We start from the raw sequence: 18,987 nt of genomic DNA on the forward strand, positions 1-18,987 counted from the left end.
TCGGGGCCGGCGCCCGGAAGTGGCGGCTGTGGGCGTGTGGCTCTGCCGTGCTCCGTGGTCGGCTGGTGGGTGAGGGAGCTTTCGTAGCCCGTCCTGAAGTCTGTTTGGTTGTGCTGCCGGAGTTGTGACGCGGGAGTCCTGAGCAGCGTGAAGGAAGAACGCTGGTTTCGTTCATTCCTGGGCTTAGGGACTTGAATTCGTTTTGTTTATTGGAGTCTTCGCGCTCCGCGCTGTCGGCGTCTTCTCTTGAGAGCGCTCGTTGCTGTGGCCGCAGATAGCAGCCAGTCACAAAGCGAGTTTTGCTGCTGCTGCTGCCCGCAAGGCTGCTCAGGCTCTTCTGTAATGATTGTGATTGTTGAAGAAAGACGGCTCGGCACCTTGACCCGAACTTAGTTTCATCTGGCACCCTGCCCTTATATGTATCTGTTCTCCCTGATCAAATATTTCGGGTCTTCACGTGGTCTGAGTCTTGCAACTTAGATAAACTTGTATGCCAATGCTGCATTGTGGTGCTCAATTGTGAGCTAGTTGTGCAGTCACAGCACCTGTACTTATGCTTCATAGTCTCTCGCTTACTTATGTATTGGTTTGCAACTTGATGCATATCCGTTTTTCCGTTTTTATCCGTTCTGATAAAGCAGCTTCAATAAATATGAGTACAGAAGCCAACATCCCATTACCCCTAGAGGGCTGCTGTATCTTTTGCCAAGGAAGATCCCTTATTCAAAAATCTGCTCGGATAGCAGTCCTGTTCCTCTTCTTCCCTGCAGCAAAAGCAGCTTTTGATTCTGGTTGTTTGTTTCCCAATCTCTTCAACAATTATATTAACAATTTTGAGCTCAATAATGCATAAAGATAATATTAGAAACAAGAAATTGGTTATGATTTTTCATTTCACTTGAGCCCTTGATGGATTACAAGAGGATCCTCAAAAGGCTTCTGTCCTCTCTGCTCCTTCTTTGTGACCTTCCTTTTGACCTTAGGAGGGGGTGTGACTGTTTACGAGGCCGGATAGTGATAGGATAAGGGGAAATGGTTTTAAACTAAGATAGGAGATTTAGGTTAGATATAAGGAAGCAGTTTTTCACTCAGAGGGTGGTAAGACACTGGAACAGGTTGCCCAGTGAGGCTGTGGATGCCCCTTCCATGGACGCATTCAAAGCCAGGCTGGATGTGACTCTGGGCAGCCTGGTCTGGTGGTTGGCGACCATGCACATAGCAGGGGGGTTAAAACTAAATGATCCTTTTCAACCCAGGCCATTCTATGATTCTATGAAAGACTCCACATTTACTCCATTATCAGCTATTCCAATTTCCTGAGGAAGTTTTCCATCCTACAAGCGTTCTATATTTGTCGTTAAGTGCATAACCACACACCGACCATGCTGAAACACTTAATTTTCCAGTAGTTCAAATGGTTCTCAATCAGCTGTCTTGCTATACTGTTTAATTGTAGCTTTGATGAATGTTAGTACTGAACTTTATTTCCAGATTAACTGATAAAATATTAAATAGCTTAGAGCCAAGAACTAATTCTAGTGGGATTCAATTAGAAAGACATATGACCAATTCCTCACTGACAACACAGACCTGTAACCCTGGTTTTTATTTACTTGCAGCTTGCTATCTGTGTACAATTATGCCACTTCTTTGCTGTTGTACTGAATAAATCCATGTACAGATAAGTTATACCAGTGCTGTTCCTATTGCCATATCATTGCCATAGACATATGCTCTAATCACATGAGCAATACAGTCAACTTTAAATTTAATTTGAGCTGTACAATTTAAATAAAATTTTGTCATTTCTTTTTGTTTCTATACCAAGGATTCTTTTTATTTAGTTTTGTTTTGTTTTTCCCCTGGGAGTACTGCAAAGTTGAAAGTAAGTTCCTGATTTTATTCCTTTCTTATGCTTTTATATATATATATGTATTTGGCACAACCTCAGCTTTCTGTTAGACTTTTTTTCTTGAGCTTCCCCAGATTTCTGAAAGCTTATGGAAAATCCACATTAACAGCACACAAGTCTCCTTTGCCAGCTCTTAAAACTCTTGGATGCGAGCTATTGAGCTGCTGATTTAAAAAACGTCTTCCTTTAGTTCCTATGTTTAAAGCTTTCCTTAGTTATTGTTAGAACTTTGTGATATTTGCTGTTTCTCTCAAAAAAAAAAACAACACCCCCCCCAAAAAAAACAACACACAGAACGGCAATTTATATAAAGTTTCTGCTTTCTCTGAAATACATTATTTAAGAAAAGAATAAAAATTACTCCTCCTTGCTCTTCACACAGGTAAATAAACACCCATTATCAAAATAATTTTTTGCTTACCTTCTGAATGTTCTGCAGTTCTTAGATCCTAATTTACCTGTTGTACTATGCCTATTTCTCTTATAGTAAATAAAACCCATTAAATTCAAGTCATGCTTCCAAATTATAATTCGGTTACTCCTGTTAATTAACTATGTATGTGTTGGGAGTAGGTTTCTTGTCATCATGTGTGGTCCTCTGCTTAATTTTAGCTTGAACATCTCTAATTTGTGATGAGTAGATCATCCTATTTTTTAGCTGATTGTTGCCATTGAATTTAATCTTGCCAGGTTTTGCCTGGGAAGATTTTCCAGGTGACTGGGTCTAAATCATAGACTTTTATCCAAAAAAAAGATTTCCCAGTATTCTACAAATCTAAATCCCTTTAGTCTAGACGTCAGCTGACCTTCTGTCTTCCTTTGCTCATGTGGCAGAAAGAATCTTTGAGGAGACCTCCTGTATGTCCCACCCAGAGCCAGTGTAGTCATAGCTCAAGTGTACATCCACCTACATGACTGAACAAGCAGCACGTGCTGGCTCTCAGCACCCTCTGAAAGACTACAGTGACTGTTCTTGAAGCAAAGGTGAGTGCTAATCTCTGAAGTCTGACTGCACTTTTGCGTGGTTCAGAGGACAGACTTACTCTGCAGGTTCTGCAGATTGGCTTGTTAACTCTGCTGCTCCTTTGGGTTAAATTTATTCTAATTTCATGCCCTTTTTGACAGTGTGCACAGTAGCTTCCTTAAATTTACTGTGTTGTATTTCATAGTGATGATATAATGCTGTCAGCTCACTGGAAGCAGGGCCTGGATCACACCCGCCTAAGCTTGTAGTCTTTACTTTCAATGATGATAAACACATTGCCAAAATATATTCCTGTTTACTTTCAAAATTATAGAATCATAGAGAATCATAGAATGGTTTTGGTTGGAAGGGGCCTTTAAGATCATCTAGTTCCAACCCCCTGCTAAAGGCAGGGATACCTCCCTCTAGGCCAGGCTGCTCAAAGCCCCATCCAGCCTGGCTTTGAATGCTTCCAGGGAGGGGGCATCCACAACTTCACTGGGAAACCTGTTCCAGTGTCTCACCACCCTCACAGTAAAGAATTTCTTCTTAATATCTAGTCTAAATCTACCCTCTTCCAATTTAAAACCATTTCCCCTTGTTCTGTTGCTACATACCCTTACAAAAAGACCCTCCCCAGCTTTCCCTAGGCCTCCTTCAGGTGCTGGAAAGTCTCTATAAAGTCCTCCTGGAGCCTTCTCTTGAAAAGCCCCAACTCTCTAAGCCTGTCCTCAGAGGAGAGGTGTTCCAGCCCTCTGGTCATCTTTGTGGGCCTCCTCTGGATCTGCTCCAACATCTCACATCAACACTTCGTGTTGCATGTTACTGTATGCTTAATCTGTTTTCTCTTTTCCCTAGTCCATCTTCCAGCTCACGGGGCTAGAAAATCACCTAAACTGACTATTTTTAGGAGAGGCTGTACTCACCAATTTAGAACAAAGTCAATACCAAAAGCTAACTCTTCTGTGAGGTCATTTCTAACATCAAATCAATTCTAATATCTAGTTGTCCATACATTTTACTGTACTGTCACAGCACGTTGGATTGACTTCCTTCTCCAAGTTCTTTGAAACTGAACAAACTCTTGGAGATTTTGTTTGAAATTCTGATCATAAAATACTGTGAAACGGGATCATACTTGAGGCTTCTCAGGAAATCATCAGTAGGTAGTGCAGCAATCCAGTGAAAGCATTTTTCAAGGGCTTTAGGAAAGCCTTCAGCATCTGCTTGGTTTTACTTGCAAATATCTGTAGATCCTCTTGTCTTGACTCGAAGTTATTTAGTTGTATCTTTTCTGAGAAGTCGATGCGTTCTTTGCTTGGCTGTTAGGTAGATCCTGTTACTATCCCCCTGTAGACTGAATATCTATATTTGCAGTGCCTACAGCTGCTTCAGCTATTGAAACTCTTCCAGAAGACCTGCCAGAACTGAAAACAACCTCGTTTTCTAAAGACTGATGTGTGCAGGTGGGTAGCTACATGCTTCAGCACTAGCCCAAAGCTGGAATTCTACATCATACCTAGCCTATCCCTTTTAAGTTTTTGGGTCACTTCTGGTATAGAGCTTGCCATAAAAACATTACCGGTATCAGGCACTCTTTTCTTTAATTTCTTATTGGAGGAGAATATGAACTAGATCCATGACTTGGAAAAAAGAGCAATTGTGCTTGATGGAGTCCTTTTCAGGTGATAAATGTTGCCACAAATAGTGATGATAATGGAACTTTCAAATGGGCAGTGTGAGATTCATAACTATCGCAAGTTCTTACCTTGCAGATAAGTACTTTACTGCTGATAAAGATTGTAGCTGGCTTCCAGTATCATTGACCTGATTTCCCTAAAGCTTCTCTGTCAACCTGCATTGCCTTATTCTTCGGATACAAATTATAGCAGTAGAAATGCTTAACAGTTAATATACTTAGCATTTCTGGTGAAGCTGAATATGTGGTACGTCAGCGCAACATATCTTTGAACGCTCAGGATGGAAGTAAGATAGCAACAAGTTTCTAAGTGCTAGCTGGAGACGCAGGCATGCATTCCTGTGCAGCCAGCCCATGTTTCACCATGCTGGCGAAAGCATGGGTCTGGCTGTGGCTTCATGCTGGCTGTCCCCTCACCCATATCCCCAAGCTGGATGGGTTGGCAGCAACATGCAGTGTGCAATGGGGAGGATACCTCCTTTCAAGTTCTTTTCTTTTGCTAATCCCCTGGTTACTGTTTAATCTGGATGATCATTGTCTTAAGCAAACTTTGTTATTGTCAGATTCCCCTTAGTGTTATCAGTTTTTGGGCAAACAACCTGTCAGAACAGCCAGATTTGGGTATTCGGTTCACACGCGCTATTGACACTTGCATTCCTGCCATGCCATCTGTTGTTATCCAGGCAATGCTACCACGAGGCAGGGAGCCATGCAGTTCCTGTACAGAAAACCCCTAGCTCCAGTTTAGTAAAAGCAGATCTAGTGGACACAAACAAAACTGCTGATTCTGCATCCAGTTTTCATTTTAGAAATCACCAGAGAAAACTGCATGTGTAGAAAGGTTAATTAAGTATAAAAACAACATTCCAAACAACACAGTTCTTTTCAATTCTGCTTCTGCTACTTCAGACTCTACTATTTGACATTGTTTGTCATGATCTGTGACTTTGAAAAAAACAGACTGTGCAGGAATACTGCAATGGTTTGTAGCATGACATTAAGAACTGCACCTATTCACCTCAGGCTGACATGACCTCAACAAGCTGCTCTAACTGAATAGGAAGTGGCTTCCATCACAGGTGTTGGTTTGCTGCCTGCCTCACTGGCTTTTCTACAGGTTCTGTACTCAGAGGTGTGAGGAATGAGCAGTGTGTACGAGCTCCCGCAATACATTTTGTGCTAATAAGGGACTGTAGAGTTGTCTTTCATCCTAGTGTCTGCCTCCTACAGAGTCTGTGGAAAGCTACCAATGGCAGGGGATTTGCATGGCTGAGGTCTGTCCTTGAGGAAGAAAACGTTGATGCTTTTGTAGTAATTATGTTTACCAATATATGTAGCAGACATACATTTTGCTCGTGATGTCTTCTGTTTTAGAATCCTGTTATGAAGTCACCGATTACAGTTTTTTCTCTCAAAGACCAGTTTAATCTAATCTAATTCTGTGTCGAGACAGAGTAGGAGGGAATTGTTTCACGGTTCTTGTGCTGCCTCCCTGTCATGGTGCAGGGATAATGTAAGGAATGATTCTGACCTCACACTGCTTTATGACTGACGGGCTAGCCTCCTGATATCAAATGCGTTGCTGCATCATGTTTTTTGTGTTATTTTTTTTTCCTCCAAAGTTTTTTTCCTCATCACTTCAAGATTAGTTTCCTTCCTACAATATTCTTGTGCCAGCTGGTCTTCAGATGATGAACGTTTGCAAGCACTAGGAAAAGATTGTAAATCCTTGCTATAGATAACAAAGAGATTTAAAGCAAGGGGGAATCATCGTGTTGATGGTTCAGGACTGTTAGATCAGCAGATTGGTTGCATCTCACAATTTTATTGAGGTTATGTTCCAGTGTCAGGCTGAGTTCTGTGAGACTTGTGAAGAGATGCCCTTCCCAGCCCTCCCATGTAAGTGAAAACAAAAGCCAATTCAGTAATTCATCTTCTATTGTGGCCTGACCCTGTGTGAATTATCAAAGTTAAATTATTCAAAAACTGATGGAAACAAGAATAACAACATAAAACTTAGGATCTGGAACAAAACGGGATACTTTGGTGTTGAAGTTGTCCTTTAGAAATAGGAATTAGTAGCTACTAAGGGAATCGTTACATTGTGATTGTTCATAACAGATGGTCAGATCCAAAATGTAACATGAAAGTGATCCAAGAGGCATCAAAGACCAAGAAGTTTTGTTTTCAAAGGGCTTGCTAACTTCTCAAAAAGCTAATGTGGTAGAATGGCAGCTGCAGCCTACTGCTTAGACATTATGAGGTTGTGACTGGGGGGCAGGAACAACTGTAGAGTTTGTAATGTTGTTCCACAGAAGAGTCAGTTCTGCTGAGAACTTAAGGTAGCCAAAGAGAAGTCTATTAAATGTGTCTTTGACCTAAGTATACAGCAGAAGTTCCCAATTGCCTTGTAATGAAAATGTAGGCTGTACATTTCCTTTCGTATTGGTCTGTAAAACATTATAATTACAAGGAATATTGTTTTGTTGGTGTCCCAGGAAATGTACTATTAAAAATACTAGAAAGTAAAAGAGGATATTTTCCCCTGCAATGGTGCTTAAATTGTTTTAAGAGCAACTACTCTAGGGTGCACATGGCTGCAGAATCATAGAATGGTTTGAGTTGGAAGGAACATTAAAGACCATCTTGTTCCATCTGCCTGCTATGGGCAGAACTGCCAAGATCCCACCGTATCAGACTGCCAGGGCCCCATCCAACCTGGCCTTGGGCACCTCCAGAGATGGGGCATCCACAGCTTCTCTGTGGGCCTGTGCCAGTGCCTCACCACTCTCTGAGTAAAGAATCTCCTTATAACATCTAATTTAAATGTCCCATCTTGTACTTTAAAACCATTTCCCCTTGTCTTTTCACTATACGCCTGTAACAATCAGAAAGATCAACATGAGGGAAGCAGTATTACCTACCTGTTGAAAACTGGATAGCATAACATCAGAGGGCTATGGTCATATATATTCAATTTTTATGCAGCAAAAGTTAAATTCTATTCCATACATAGAAGGTGGTTTTGAGTTTTGTAGCCATACCCCCTGAAAAACATAAAATAAATATCAATACCTGCAGTTTTTTCAGCGTTATGATCTCATGTTTTTATTTTAAGTATAAAATACTTATATTACAACATAATATTTCTATAACCATGACTGTTCAAAGATATTTCTGAGACCACCCAGCCTCCACTTCATTCTATCAATGCCCCCCTTTCCATGAACTTGCAGCAGATATATTTCCTTTTTGAGAGTCCCTGATGTGTTCAGAGGAAAAACTGCTTCAAATACACTCTTGTGAAATATTCCTGGTGTGAGGTAAAGCCAGTCACTTTGTTCTGGCTGGCACAAATGTATATGCTAATACCTAGGGACTGCTTCTGTTTCCTGGAAAAAAAAACCAAAAACAAAAATAAAACACACCTTTGATATAGAAATTGAACTCTTTTCTCTTACTCTCTTCTATATACAAAAGAAATTTCTTTTTCAGTGGAGAATCCGCTATTATTGGTGTGGTTGTATACATTGCTAAGCCATTTGTGTTATTGAAGGATAACAGTAACTTGTCATACTAAGTAGCTCATAGTGGAGTCATCAAGGAAAGAAAGAAAAAAATCTCTGGGGTAGCTTGGGACTTGGTACTGATAGGCAGAATGAGTCCAGTTGGTCGCTTTTTTGTTCTAATGATCTAGGGCAGTAGGGTTTTGGAGTATGGGGGTGAGGGGAAGGCTGTGCTGCTTTCAGCTGAACCAAACTACTGTGGCCCATGGTTGCCAGTGACCTGTCTGAACCGAGTTTGTGGTCTTGCCCAATTTTAAACACTGCTTGAAGTCTCTTAGATCCAGTCATATGGGGTCCTGCTGGTCTATTCAGCAGGCACCTCGAGGATACAAGACAGAAATTCAAACACCACCATAAGAATGTTTCAATGAGAACCTCACTGACTGTAGCTTGTAGGAAATTGCTTTTTTTCTTTTTTTGTTTTGTTTTGTTTTGTTGCCTCCTCCAGCCACCTCTTGTTCCCGAGCACAAATGGCTCTTTCACACTGCCCTTATCGTTTTTGTCTGATTGTGCTCATCTTAATCGTTAGGGCACTTTTACTAACACTGTTTGTTTTTAAAATAAAGAATGTAATATTAAATATACAAAGCTAAAAAAGAATTTCAAAAACAACTGAAGAAATGGATTTCCTCCGAAAGTCAGCCTTTGAGGGGACTGAGTAACCAAATTTTAAGAACATCCATTTTCTCCCTTTTAAGTCAGAAAACAACTTCTGGCAGTCATTTCATTCCCCAGAGGTACCCAGGGAATGACAGCTGTAGGTGTCTGGAGGTCTGGAGAAGTTCTGTCACTTTATATGCAAAGAGAAGCTCAGGGGACCCGAGCTGTGATGTATTCCTTTGAATGCTTTGTGTGTGGCTTTCGTGTTGTCTGCAAATCATTTTAATGAAACTGTTGGCCAAAGTGTATGGTATCTGTCTGCCTATACTTGCTGTATTACATGATACATATTACTAACTGCCACTAAAAAAAAAAATGCAGTCTGCCCAGTGTATCAACTGGCAGACTTACACTCAGCTATTTTAATACCCCTGTTAAGGTGCAGCTTTCCGTACTTGTCTCTGGGGCCAGTTTCACCGGTGGCACGTGAATCAAAAGCCTTTCACCATTTTTGAGGTGGCTGAAAACAACACATGGCTTGAAAATAAAACTGCCTTTCCTTCCGCCCCTTTTGGGGGGAGTAACTTAAAAAGAGGGACATTTACATTTCCAATATTCAGCCTACTTCACTCTTTGTAGCCTGGCACATATGCAGTAGAATATTTATTAAGTTATGAATTACCCTATTATCCCAGGTGCCCTGCAAAGGCAAATGCAGTCACCTCCCTGCTCTGCCGAACACTCGGGCTATTGAACTTCAGTCTGGGTAGGGAGCACGGCAGCTCAGCCCTGTGCACTGGGAAGTCCAGGTCCAATGGTGCCTCTGCTATCGAATTGTCCCATGGCATCCTGAGCTGATGGCATACTGGGACAGAAGCCAGAAGGCTTTTTTTTGTTGTTGTTCCCGTTTTCTTTCTTTAACTGGTTTTAAGGCTGCTCATTTGACAGGCAGACAAATATTTGGCAGCTGGGCTAACTGAAGCATAGAAAGAGGCTCTTTGAACACTGTGTAAGATATTTGTGGCAGATGAATGGCTAAAATAAAGTATAAGTAAAATATTCAAAGTATATTAATATTTAAAAATAGTCATTTTCTACCACTGTTTTTGTCTTTGTTCAGTAGGAGGAATTTGTAAACATAGGTAAGTAGTGGTGGGAAAAAAATAAGACAGACAAATGTGAAGCATCCACTTAAGCCTTATTGAATTTATAAATATTTGTGGTGTTCTGTAAAACAATTTTTTCATTTTCTTTGCTGCGGAGAATAAAACTAGATGCCTGTGTTTATATTATAATCATAGAAGGTAAAAATAGACAGTTTAAAGGAACTGGATCGTGATTGCTGAAATCGTTTGCATTTGAGTTCTCTGATAAGTGATATGCAATGCAGTTCACCTCATAAAGGTCCAGAAGGTTCAGAAGAAGCCTCCAATGAGAGAGAAGCAAACAACTTAATAAGCCAGAGGCAGGCTTTTCAGGGGCACTCCACTGATGGGAAGCCACAAGCTGTGTAAAAGTGAAATAAACAACAGTTGCTGCTTAATTAACAAATGTGCTTAACAGCAATGCTCCCAGCTTCCTCCTGCAAAAAATAAAAAAATAAATAAATAAAAATAAAAAATAAAGTGCTACTTCCATCCTATTTCTTTTATTTTCTTTTATTTAATCTAGTATTTAATTTTGATCTAAAACCACTACAGTACTCCCTAGTACTGGCTGTTCTGAAGGTTAAGTTCAAATTGGATGTTTAGATAAAATTATAGAATCATAGAACCATACAAGTTGGAAAAGACCACTAAGCAGAACATCTAGTCCAACCACCAACCCATCCCCACCGTGCCCACTAACCACATCTCTCAGTGCCACATCTCCATGTTTCTCGAACACCTTCAGGGACGGTGACTCCACCACTCTCTGAGCAGCCTGTTCCAATACCTCAGCGCTCTTTCTGTGAAGAAACATTTCCTAATATCCAGCCTGAACTTTTCCTGGTGCAACTTGAGGATATTATCTCTTATCCTGTTGCTGTTACCAAGGTGAAGAGGCTGATCCCTACCTCACCACAACCTCCTTTCAAGTCACAGTAGAGAGCTACAAGGCTCTGCTCTCCCTGGGCATCCTCTTCTCCAGACTAAACAGCCCCAGTTCCCTGAGCTGTTTCTTATAAGACTTGTGCTCCAGACCCCTCACAGCTTCCTTGCCCTTCTCTGGACATGCTCCAGGGCCTCAATTTCTTTCTTGTATAGAGGGGCCCAAAACTGAGCACAGTACTCAAGGTGTGGCCTCACCAGTGCTGAGTGTGCAAATCTGATGGAAAGGACTGGATGCCATTTACTACTGAAAAAGAAAGAGGCTGGAGTTTAAACTTTTAGTTCATGCTTTCCCATAGTAGACAATATTATCTGTATAATCAAGGAAGCATAAAATGTAACACTCTGACGTGATTAACATGTCCAAAGCAACTGCTGTTGATGACTGTGCAAGATAATGCAAGCATTTCACAGTGTCCTTTTTAATAGGAGCTGTCTGAAATTAGTAAAGGCAGCCAGATGTGGTAGTTAGGCACTAGGGCGTTGATGGGAACTAGCTGAAGTTTCCCTGCAGACTGTGGCTACTCAGGACTGCTATGAGGCAGCAGCTAACCCTAATTGGTTTGGACTAGTTAACTCAATGCTGCAGAGCTGGAAGCCAGAAAGGCAGCTTGTGCTGGGGTCCCGCTTAGAACCGGGAACATAAACAAAAAGAGCTCACAGTAAGAAGATAGTCACTGTGGCATGGCACAGCAATCTCAAGATCCCAGAAATGGCACTTTGCTGTGCCAAAAGTTATGCTATTAAATAAACATAAGAATACTTCAGCCTCCAAGAAAAATAGAGATATCAAACTAAGGAACTGAATTGATGGTAAGACATGAGAGATCTGGCATTTACCAACTGGGACAGATGAGGCTCTGTTCCTTCTGAAAAGCACAGCCCAGATGATGTGGCCACTTTCGCTTGAGAAGGTCTGGCCCACTTTTAGTATCATTCTTACACTGAACAGAGCACACTGGCTGGCAGATGGCTGAAGGGCAGAGCCCACGGATGCATTGCAGCACCAGTGATGCTGCATTATCAGAATCTGTGCAATACTGGACCACATACTTCCAAATACGCAAGGCCCTACTGAGCTGATCAGGACAAGAATGCTTGTTCAGCCATCCAAGCTCATTGTGTCTTCATATATACCCTGCTGAGGCATTTAGACCACAGATTAAAAAACTGATGATCCTTTTTATGTTTTGCATCATGTCAAACACTGCTATCAGCATCCTCCTTCCATCAAAAGCAGTGATAAAATAGAAAAAAATTCTCTTACCTTCTTTGACCTCTGCCTCCCACACTGAAAGCGGAAGGATCATCAGCACTGGTTTCATAAGTATATCATGCTCAGTAGCTATAGAAAGATGTTGATAAACTACAATTACCTGGTTGTAGCACTTTCTCCAGGCCTTCAATAGAACCCATGTTTAGGTTCATCTGCTGCTGGCAATCAGCTTCAGGAATGCAGAAAATAAACTAGGGATGAGGAGTCCTTTACACTTATTCTGACTTAAAACCACAGGCACAGTTTGAATTTCCAGTGATCCTGTGTGAAGCAAGCAGTTGGACTCGATGATCCTCATGGGATGATTGTCCCTCTCTACTCTGCCTCTCTAGTCCCACCGGGAGTGCTGCCTCCAGGCCTGGAGCCCCCGGCACAAGAAGGTTATGGAGCTGTTGCAGCAGGTTCAGAGGAGGACCATGAAGAGAATCAGAGCATTGGAGCACCTCTCCTAAGAAGACAGGCTGAGGGAGCTGGGCTTATTCAGTCTGGAGATGAGGAGGCTCCAAGGAGACCTCACTGCATCTTTCCGGTACTTAAAAGGAGATTCTAAACAGGAAGAAGATCAAACTTTTACTTGGGCATATAGTAAACGGACAATGGGAAATGGTTTTAAAGTACAAGAGGGGAGATTTAAATTAGATGTTATAAAGAAATTCTTTACTCAGAGAGGCACTGGCACTGGCCCATAGAGAGGTTATGGGCACCCCATCCCTGGAGGTGCCCAAGGCCAGGTTGGATGGGGCCCTGGGCAGCCTGGTGTGGTGGGGGCAGAATAATCTCATCTGTTAATGCTCTGGAGGAACTTGAAATGCCTTTCGCAGTGCAGCCCAAGATGCTGTTGGCATCCTTTGCCACAAGGGCGCATTGCTAGTTCATGTTCAACGTGGTGTCTGGAACTCTGGGTCCTTTCCTGCACAGCTGTTTCCTGGACTGTCAGCCCTGAGCCTGTAATGGTGTCTGGGTCTCTTCTTCCTCAGTTGCTGGATTTTACGTTTCCCTTCACTGATCCCCATCAACGGATTTCTCCAGCCTGGCAAGGTCCCACTGAATAGCAGCACAACCCATCTGCTGTATCAACCACTCCAACTAATTCAGTATCACCTGCAAATTTGCTGATGGTGCTCACAGTCCAGTCATCCACATTATCAATAGAGATTTTAAACTGTACTATCCCCAGTATTAACATTCAGGGTACACCACTGGTGACTGACCTCCAGCTGGACTTCGTAAATCCATGCTAACTATGCCCAATTACTTTCTTGCTCTTCATGTGCTTGGAATCATTTCCAGAATCAGTTGTTTCACCACTTACTTGAGGGAGTGATGTGAAGTTAACTGTCTTATAGTTCGCTAGGCACTCATTTTTGATGGTCTGCAGATAGCAGTGACACTGCTTTCTGTGGGTCTGACAGAGCCTCCCTCACTTGTCACAGCCTTTCAAGACTGGAACGTCCTAACAGTGACATCAGTTGGATCCCTTGGCATATATGCATGCACTCAATCAAGGCCCATGAACTTGTGTATGACATGTTTGCCTGAATGTTCCCTAACCTGTTCCTTCCTATATCAAGTCATCCTTGCTCCATATTTCCCTTTGGTCTCAATAGTGCCCAAGATTCCTTAATGCAAGTCTTCGCATTAAAAGCTGAGGTGAAGAAACATTAAATGAATACCTTGTACTTCTCCCAGTGTTTTTTTCCTTTTTTCCTTCTTTTTTTGTCACCGGTTCTCTTGCCCCATTAATCAGTAGGCCCAGATTCAACCTACTGTTCCTTTTGCTATTGATGTACCTGTAAAAACCTTCTTGTTGCTCTTCACAACCCTCATCAGATTCAATCTGAGATGGGCTTTTACTTCTTTAAACTCAGCTCTACATGCTCTGACAGGTCTCTGTTCTTTCTGGGAAAAGCCCTTTATTAAAAAAAAAGCAAACACATTGTTATGACAGCATCTTACAATGTATCTAAATATTAAGTACCATGCAGAGTTCTTACTCTATCCTGAAAGAGAATCCACTACAGCTTGAAGTTAATGTGAGATGCACCAATGGCTTTATCTGACAGTTTATTTTATGTGCCCTTAGCTAATCATTGTAAAAAGGAATTGGCTCATTATAACAACTCCTGTAAGATAGTTACTGTTTACAATCAAGAGAAGTTATACAACATGTAAAACAAGTTCTGGTTTTATAGCATAATTATTTTGACAGAGAAAAAAAATTACAACATTTTCTCAGTTCCAGCAGGCATAGTTCCACTTCAGAGGGACAGGAAAGAAAGAAAGAGTTAAGCTTAGCTCTGCTTTATAAAGCATGAATTTCGAGGAACAACCCGAACATTATAAAGACCTATAGAAGCATCTCAAATATACATAGTTGCTCATTTCCAGGATTTCACGGGGCTAGGAACAGATGCATGTCAGAAACCAGGAAAATGGCTCAAATGGCCTTTGGGATTATTTTTTTCCCCTCCAGAATGGAAGAAAGGGGGAGGAAATAAAAACAATTGGACCAAAACTTCACTCTTACTCTCTTATGTAGTTCTTGAGAATGACAGTAACAGCTACAGCAGCCAGATCTTTATAGTTCCAGATAAGGGCTGAGATCTAGACAGATCTATAATGAAAAACCAGAGCTCTCTGTCTCTAACATTGCCTAGAGCAGTTCCTCTCCCAGACACGTTACAACCAGATTAGGAAAGACATTAGATAAGAAACAGTGCAGTCATGAGCAGAGGTTTGTTCAACAATATACATTTTAGGCAAATGCATTACTACTGCTTTAAGCAACCTTCCTTTCCAGTCTCTTTGGTATCTGACCCACGTATTAAGAAGAGAGAGTAATTGCTTGCACTCCTTCCCCAGTTTGAGGCTTCTGCATCCATGCATCTCCCTGTCAGTTCATATTATCTGGTTTTTTTTTGTTTGTTTGTTTGTTTTTTAGTTTACTCTATCTCCAAGATCTAGGAACTTTCTGTTCCACACGGGATGCTCTTGTAATACTTCAGATAACTGTAGTTTACAATATACCAGCTAGTGAGTTCCAACAAACACCTGGTAGCATGAAAAGACTGGAAACTTGGAAAAGAACAGCTTGTTAGTATATTCATCTTCTTGTCAAGCAGAGGCTATTAAATGTAAGATGGTCCCTCCTTTCAACAGAGAGATAAGGTATTTTACATTTTCCACTTCAGAAACAGTGTACTTACCTCTAAGAACAGGAATAGACAACAACAAACACTGGTGCTCTGTATTCGTCTAAGAAAATCTCAAATGCCCAGGCCTAGTTAATCTAAAGAACTACATGTGTCTCAAATTTGGAAATACCCGAGAATGTTATATACAAAATGCTATCTAGAAACAGCACTCTTTTGTACTTGAAAATGATTTTTCTTTGTCCCCAGTTTTTCCTCTGAGGCAGCACACCAGAGATCAACTAAAAAAGGAACCATTAAAAAAAAAAAAACTATTCTCACCAACACCTTGATCCTTACCTCTCTATCCCCTCTGTAGTTCAAAAAACAAATTCATTCAATGTCTTTATTTATTTTCTTATAACAAAACATCTTTTTTTTAAATATAAAAATATCAAAGTCAAAGAGGCTACAGTCATTATTTTTGAAGGAAAAGTGGAGGGAAAGAAGTTGAGAGTAACTTTGAGTTCCCCTAGGAGTTTCCCTTCAAGGCCCTGAGGCTGGGGAGCAGCTGGGCTGCACTGAGGCGCTCCTCTACATCAGCCTTCCAGCAGCAGCTGATGATTCTCTGAAGCCTTTGGCCCACCAGTGACTCATGGAAGATGGTGGCCTCCAGAGAAGGGCGTAAGTTGTAGGCTACCACTGCATAGAGAACGTATTGCCGTTCGCCCAGGTAGGGCTGCTCCCGCATGACAATCTGCCAGAGGGTGATGGCAAAGGAGTAGATGTCTGCTTTGGCAGTGACCCTCTCACCCTTGAGGAGCTCAGGAGCGCGGTGGGTATACGTGCCCCCTTGCTGACAAACATGGTGGCTCTGGGACGAGCCTTCCTCCAGTCTCTGGGAGCAGCCGAAGTCTCCGATCTTGCACGCTCCATGCTCAGTGATGAGGATATTGGAAGGCTTCAGGTCGAGGTGCACGATGCCCTGCGAGTGAAGGAAGGCTAAGCCAGTCACAATGTCACACGAGTAGCACACAGCCTCCTCCATGCTCAGACCCTTCCTCCCACATCCTCCTTCTTCCTCCTCGCCCTGCCTCCACACATCTCTAGTGCCGTAGATGACATGGTGCAGGGTGATGTTGCCAACGTATTCCATGATGATGGTGCCCAGGCTGTTCTGGCTGGCAGGAGCACACGTGCTGGCAGCCACCACACGCACCACATTATCATGCTGCAGTCGGGCTACGTTCAGCTCAGCCCAGAAACTCTGTCGGGATGCCAGCCGGTTTTTGCTGCTCTTCTTCACCTGCTTCACAGCCACAGTCACACCATGGTAGGTGGCCTTGTAGACAGCCCCAAAACCCCCAGAGCCCAGGGGCTGCAGGAGGCAGAGCTGATCCCAGTCAATGGAGCACCAGGCCAAGCGTGGAGGCAGGCGACGTGTCCTGGGAGAGGGAGTCCCTCCTAGGAAGGCTTTTCCATCTTTGCCAGGGATAACTGCAGGGCTGCTGCAAGGTCTCAAGTCTGCAGATGGGGAGAGCTCCAAAGGAAGAAAGCTATTAAAAGGAATAGGTGATGGCATAATAAGATGCCAGAAAAAGTTACTAGAACAATAGACTAGAAAGCTTCTTCATGGGATTTTCCAAAGGCTCTTTTATTCTCTCTGCACAACTTCCCCCTCCCACCCCTAATGATCTGCATCTGTCTCAATAAGCTGACCCCATAATCAGGTGCACCTGAGAACATTCTTTTTCCACCCTTAAGTAAATCTCTAGAAAGTAAGGGTATATGGATTTCAAACTGAAATGTATTAGTTCACGTGTATTTTGCGTGATTTTTAATCACAAGAGATGAGAAAGATACTTTGCTCCATGAATATCTCTAGCAAAATGGGCTGGCAGTAAATAAACTGAGTGCATTTTGCTGGAGTTATAGACAACAGTGATAATTGTCAAAGGCATTGAAGAACTCGGGGTTATTTTCAGAGGACACAGCTGAGATAGTAACCACTAGCATTTGGTAAGCCTATGGCAGGCATAACTAAATTTAAAAGTGAGTTTAAAGGGACCTGCAACTCATGTGTGATAGGAGGGGTTTGGTTGCTCAAGTCTACCCATTCTGGGTGGTTAGGTAAGCCTAACAGTAGCAAAAGGACTGGCTGATGAGCATCACATATCGTGCATTGGCTATAGCAATGAGCATTATGCACAGGGGTTTCATTTTGTACAGCTAAATGCTTTCGAACATTCTAGCAAGTATCTTTCCATACTTGCAGACGAATCAATTGGAAAGTTTGGTCTCCGTTTCCCACTTCCTTATCCTTCAGGTCCTTCATCTGGATGTCAACAAGAGATGAATGAGAACACAAAACTTGGGTTATCACCCAGTGATGTGAAACAGATAAGCTAAGGGAGATTTAGATAAATAGGTGCTAACGTGTGGTGGGAGTTGTTATCAAAGTAGAGGTTGGAGAGCTGGGGATGCAAGAGGATCTCACAGAGACAGGGCCCTGCTCTGACATCAGCTGTGCTGGGACACCTGGGGGCAGTGGAGGACACCAAGAAGGAACCTCATTGCAGTTTTAAATATGCTGCAAAGCAACCAGTACAGACATCAGGTCCCAGCAGTGCTGGGGTTGTATGCCTGCACGATGGCTCCACTTAAAAATCTTCACAAGAAATGCATTCTCAGTAGGTGAGCTGTGATGATGACAAAAAGCTGTAATAAGCAAATCCACCTATACTGGAGACGGAAATGACTTCTGAAGGTTTATTTTGCAACAACCGTAGAGGCTCTAATTCTGGCACGGTCTTATGTGACATATAGTGCATAAAGACAGCAGAGAAGTGATCTCTGCTATGAATTCTCCAAGAACTTTATCTATCTCGTGGAAAAAGTACACACATTGCAACTTTTTCTCCAATGTTAAGGTCACAGAGAAGCTTAACAGGGAAGGTTGGGTGAGGGAGAGGAGTCAGTGGAGTACTGCCAGGTGTGGACAAAAGGTCTGTGAGCAGACCTGCTCAGGAATTGCAGGATAACTCTATGAGATCTTTAATGTTGCAGAACACTGTAACAAAAACCAGAGGGTTAGTGTTAGGACTTTTCCCAAATTTCTTTGCCTGCAGTCTCGTTCAGAATAATATGGCAGACTTTCCAATTGTATTTTTTTTTTTCAAACTCCATGTCTTTTTTCAGTAATTTTCCTTTTCTGCTGAAAACCTTTCTGTTTTTCTCCTCTCGTGGCAAGAATGTATTACTCTTTGGGAACACACCGAATCTCTTGAACAGGAAGAGGGGTGTATTTTGGGGCTGAAGCAGACTGACGTAGCCGACTTGTCTCAAGCCAACTGCTGAGGGCTGGAGCAGGGGGACATCCAATTCATTTTGTTGTAAATGCAGTTAGAGCTGATTTAAAACCAACCAGGCTTTTATCCTTTTTAGAACATATTTTCTTGTTCTCTCAACACGGCCCAGTTGCTTCTCTTGAGACACAACCACTGCAGGATGTCCTTGCCACGTTCAGCTCCACTGTCCCTGCCCAGAAGCAGGATGCTGGGCTGGCAGCCCCCCTCATCACAATGCCTTCCCCAGGAGAACCCACACTGCGCACCCGGGGAGGCCTTCAGCCTCCCAGTTGCTGATATTTCTCCAGCAACGTAAGGAAAAAGGAAGCTGTGTGAACCAGCAGGGAACTTCAGCATGTCTTGAGTTTTGGCTGCTGGAAGCGTCATTAAGAACAAGCATG

The 18,987-nt window shown here is 42.4% G+C and overlaps 1 protein-coding gene across 1 annotated transcript in view; it reads right to left on the minus strand.

Moving 5' to 3' along the window:
- LOC100550844 (40S ribosomal protein S20) overlaps window positions 1–16,836 on the minus strand; it is a 19,618-nt gene extending 2,782 nt beyond the window's left edge. Inside the window, exon 1 of the mRNA XM_019614038.1 lies at window positions 16,121–16,836. Coding sequence (XP_019469583.1) covers window positions 16,121–16,821 — 701 coding nt within the window. The 5' untranslated portion in view covers window positions 16,822–16,836. The remainder of the gene's footprint in view (window positions 1–16,120) is intronic.
- Window positions 16,837–18,987: the final 2,151 nt, after the last annotated feature.

Source organism: Meleagris gallopavo, chromosome 3, assembly GCF_000146605.3.
Source record: "Meleagris gallopavo isolate NT-WF06-2002-E0010 breed Aviagen turkey brand Nicholas breeding stock chromosome 3, Turkey_5.1, whole genome shotgun sequence".
In the NCBI taxonomy this organism is placed as follows: Eukaryota; Metazoa; Chordata; class Aves; order Galliformes; family Phasianidae; genus Meleagris; species Meleagris gallopavo.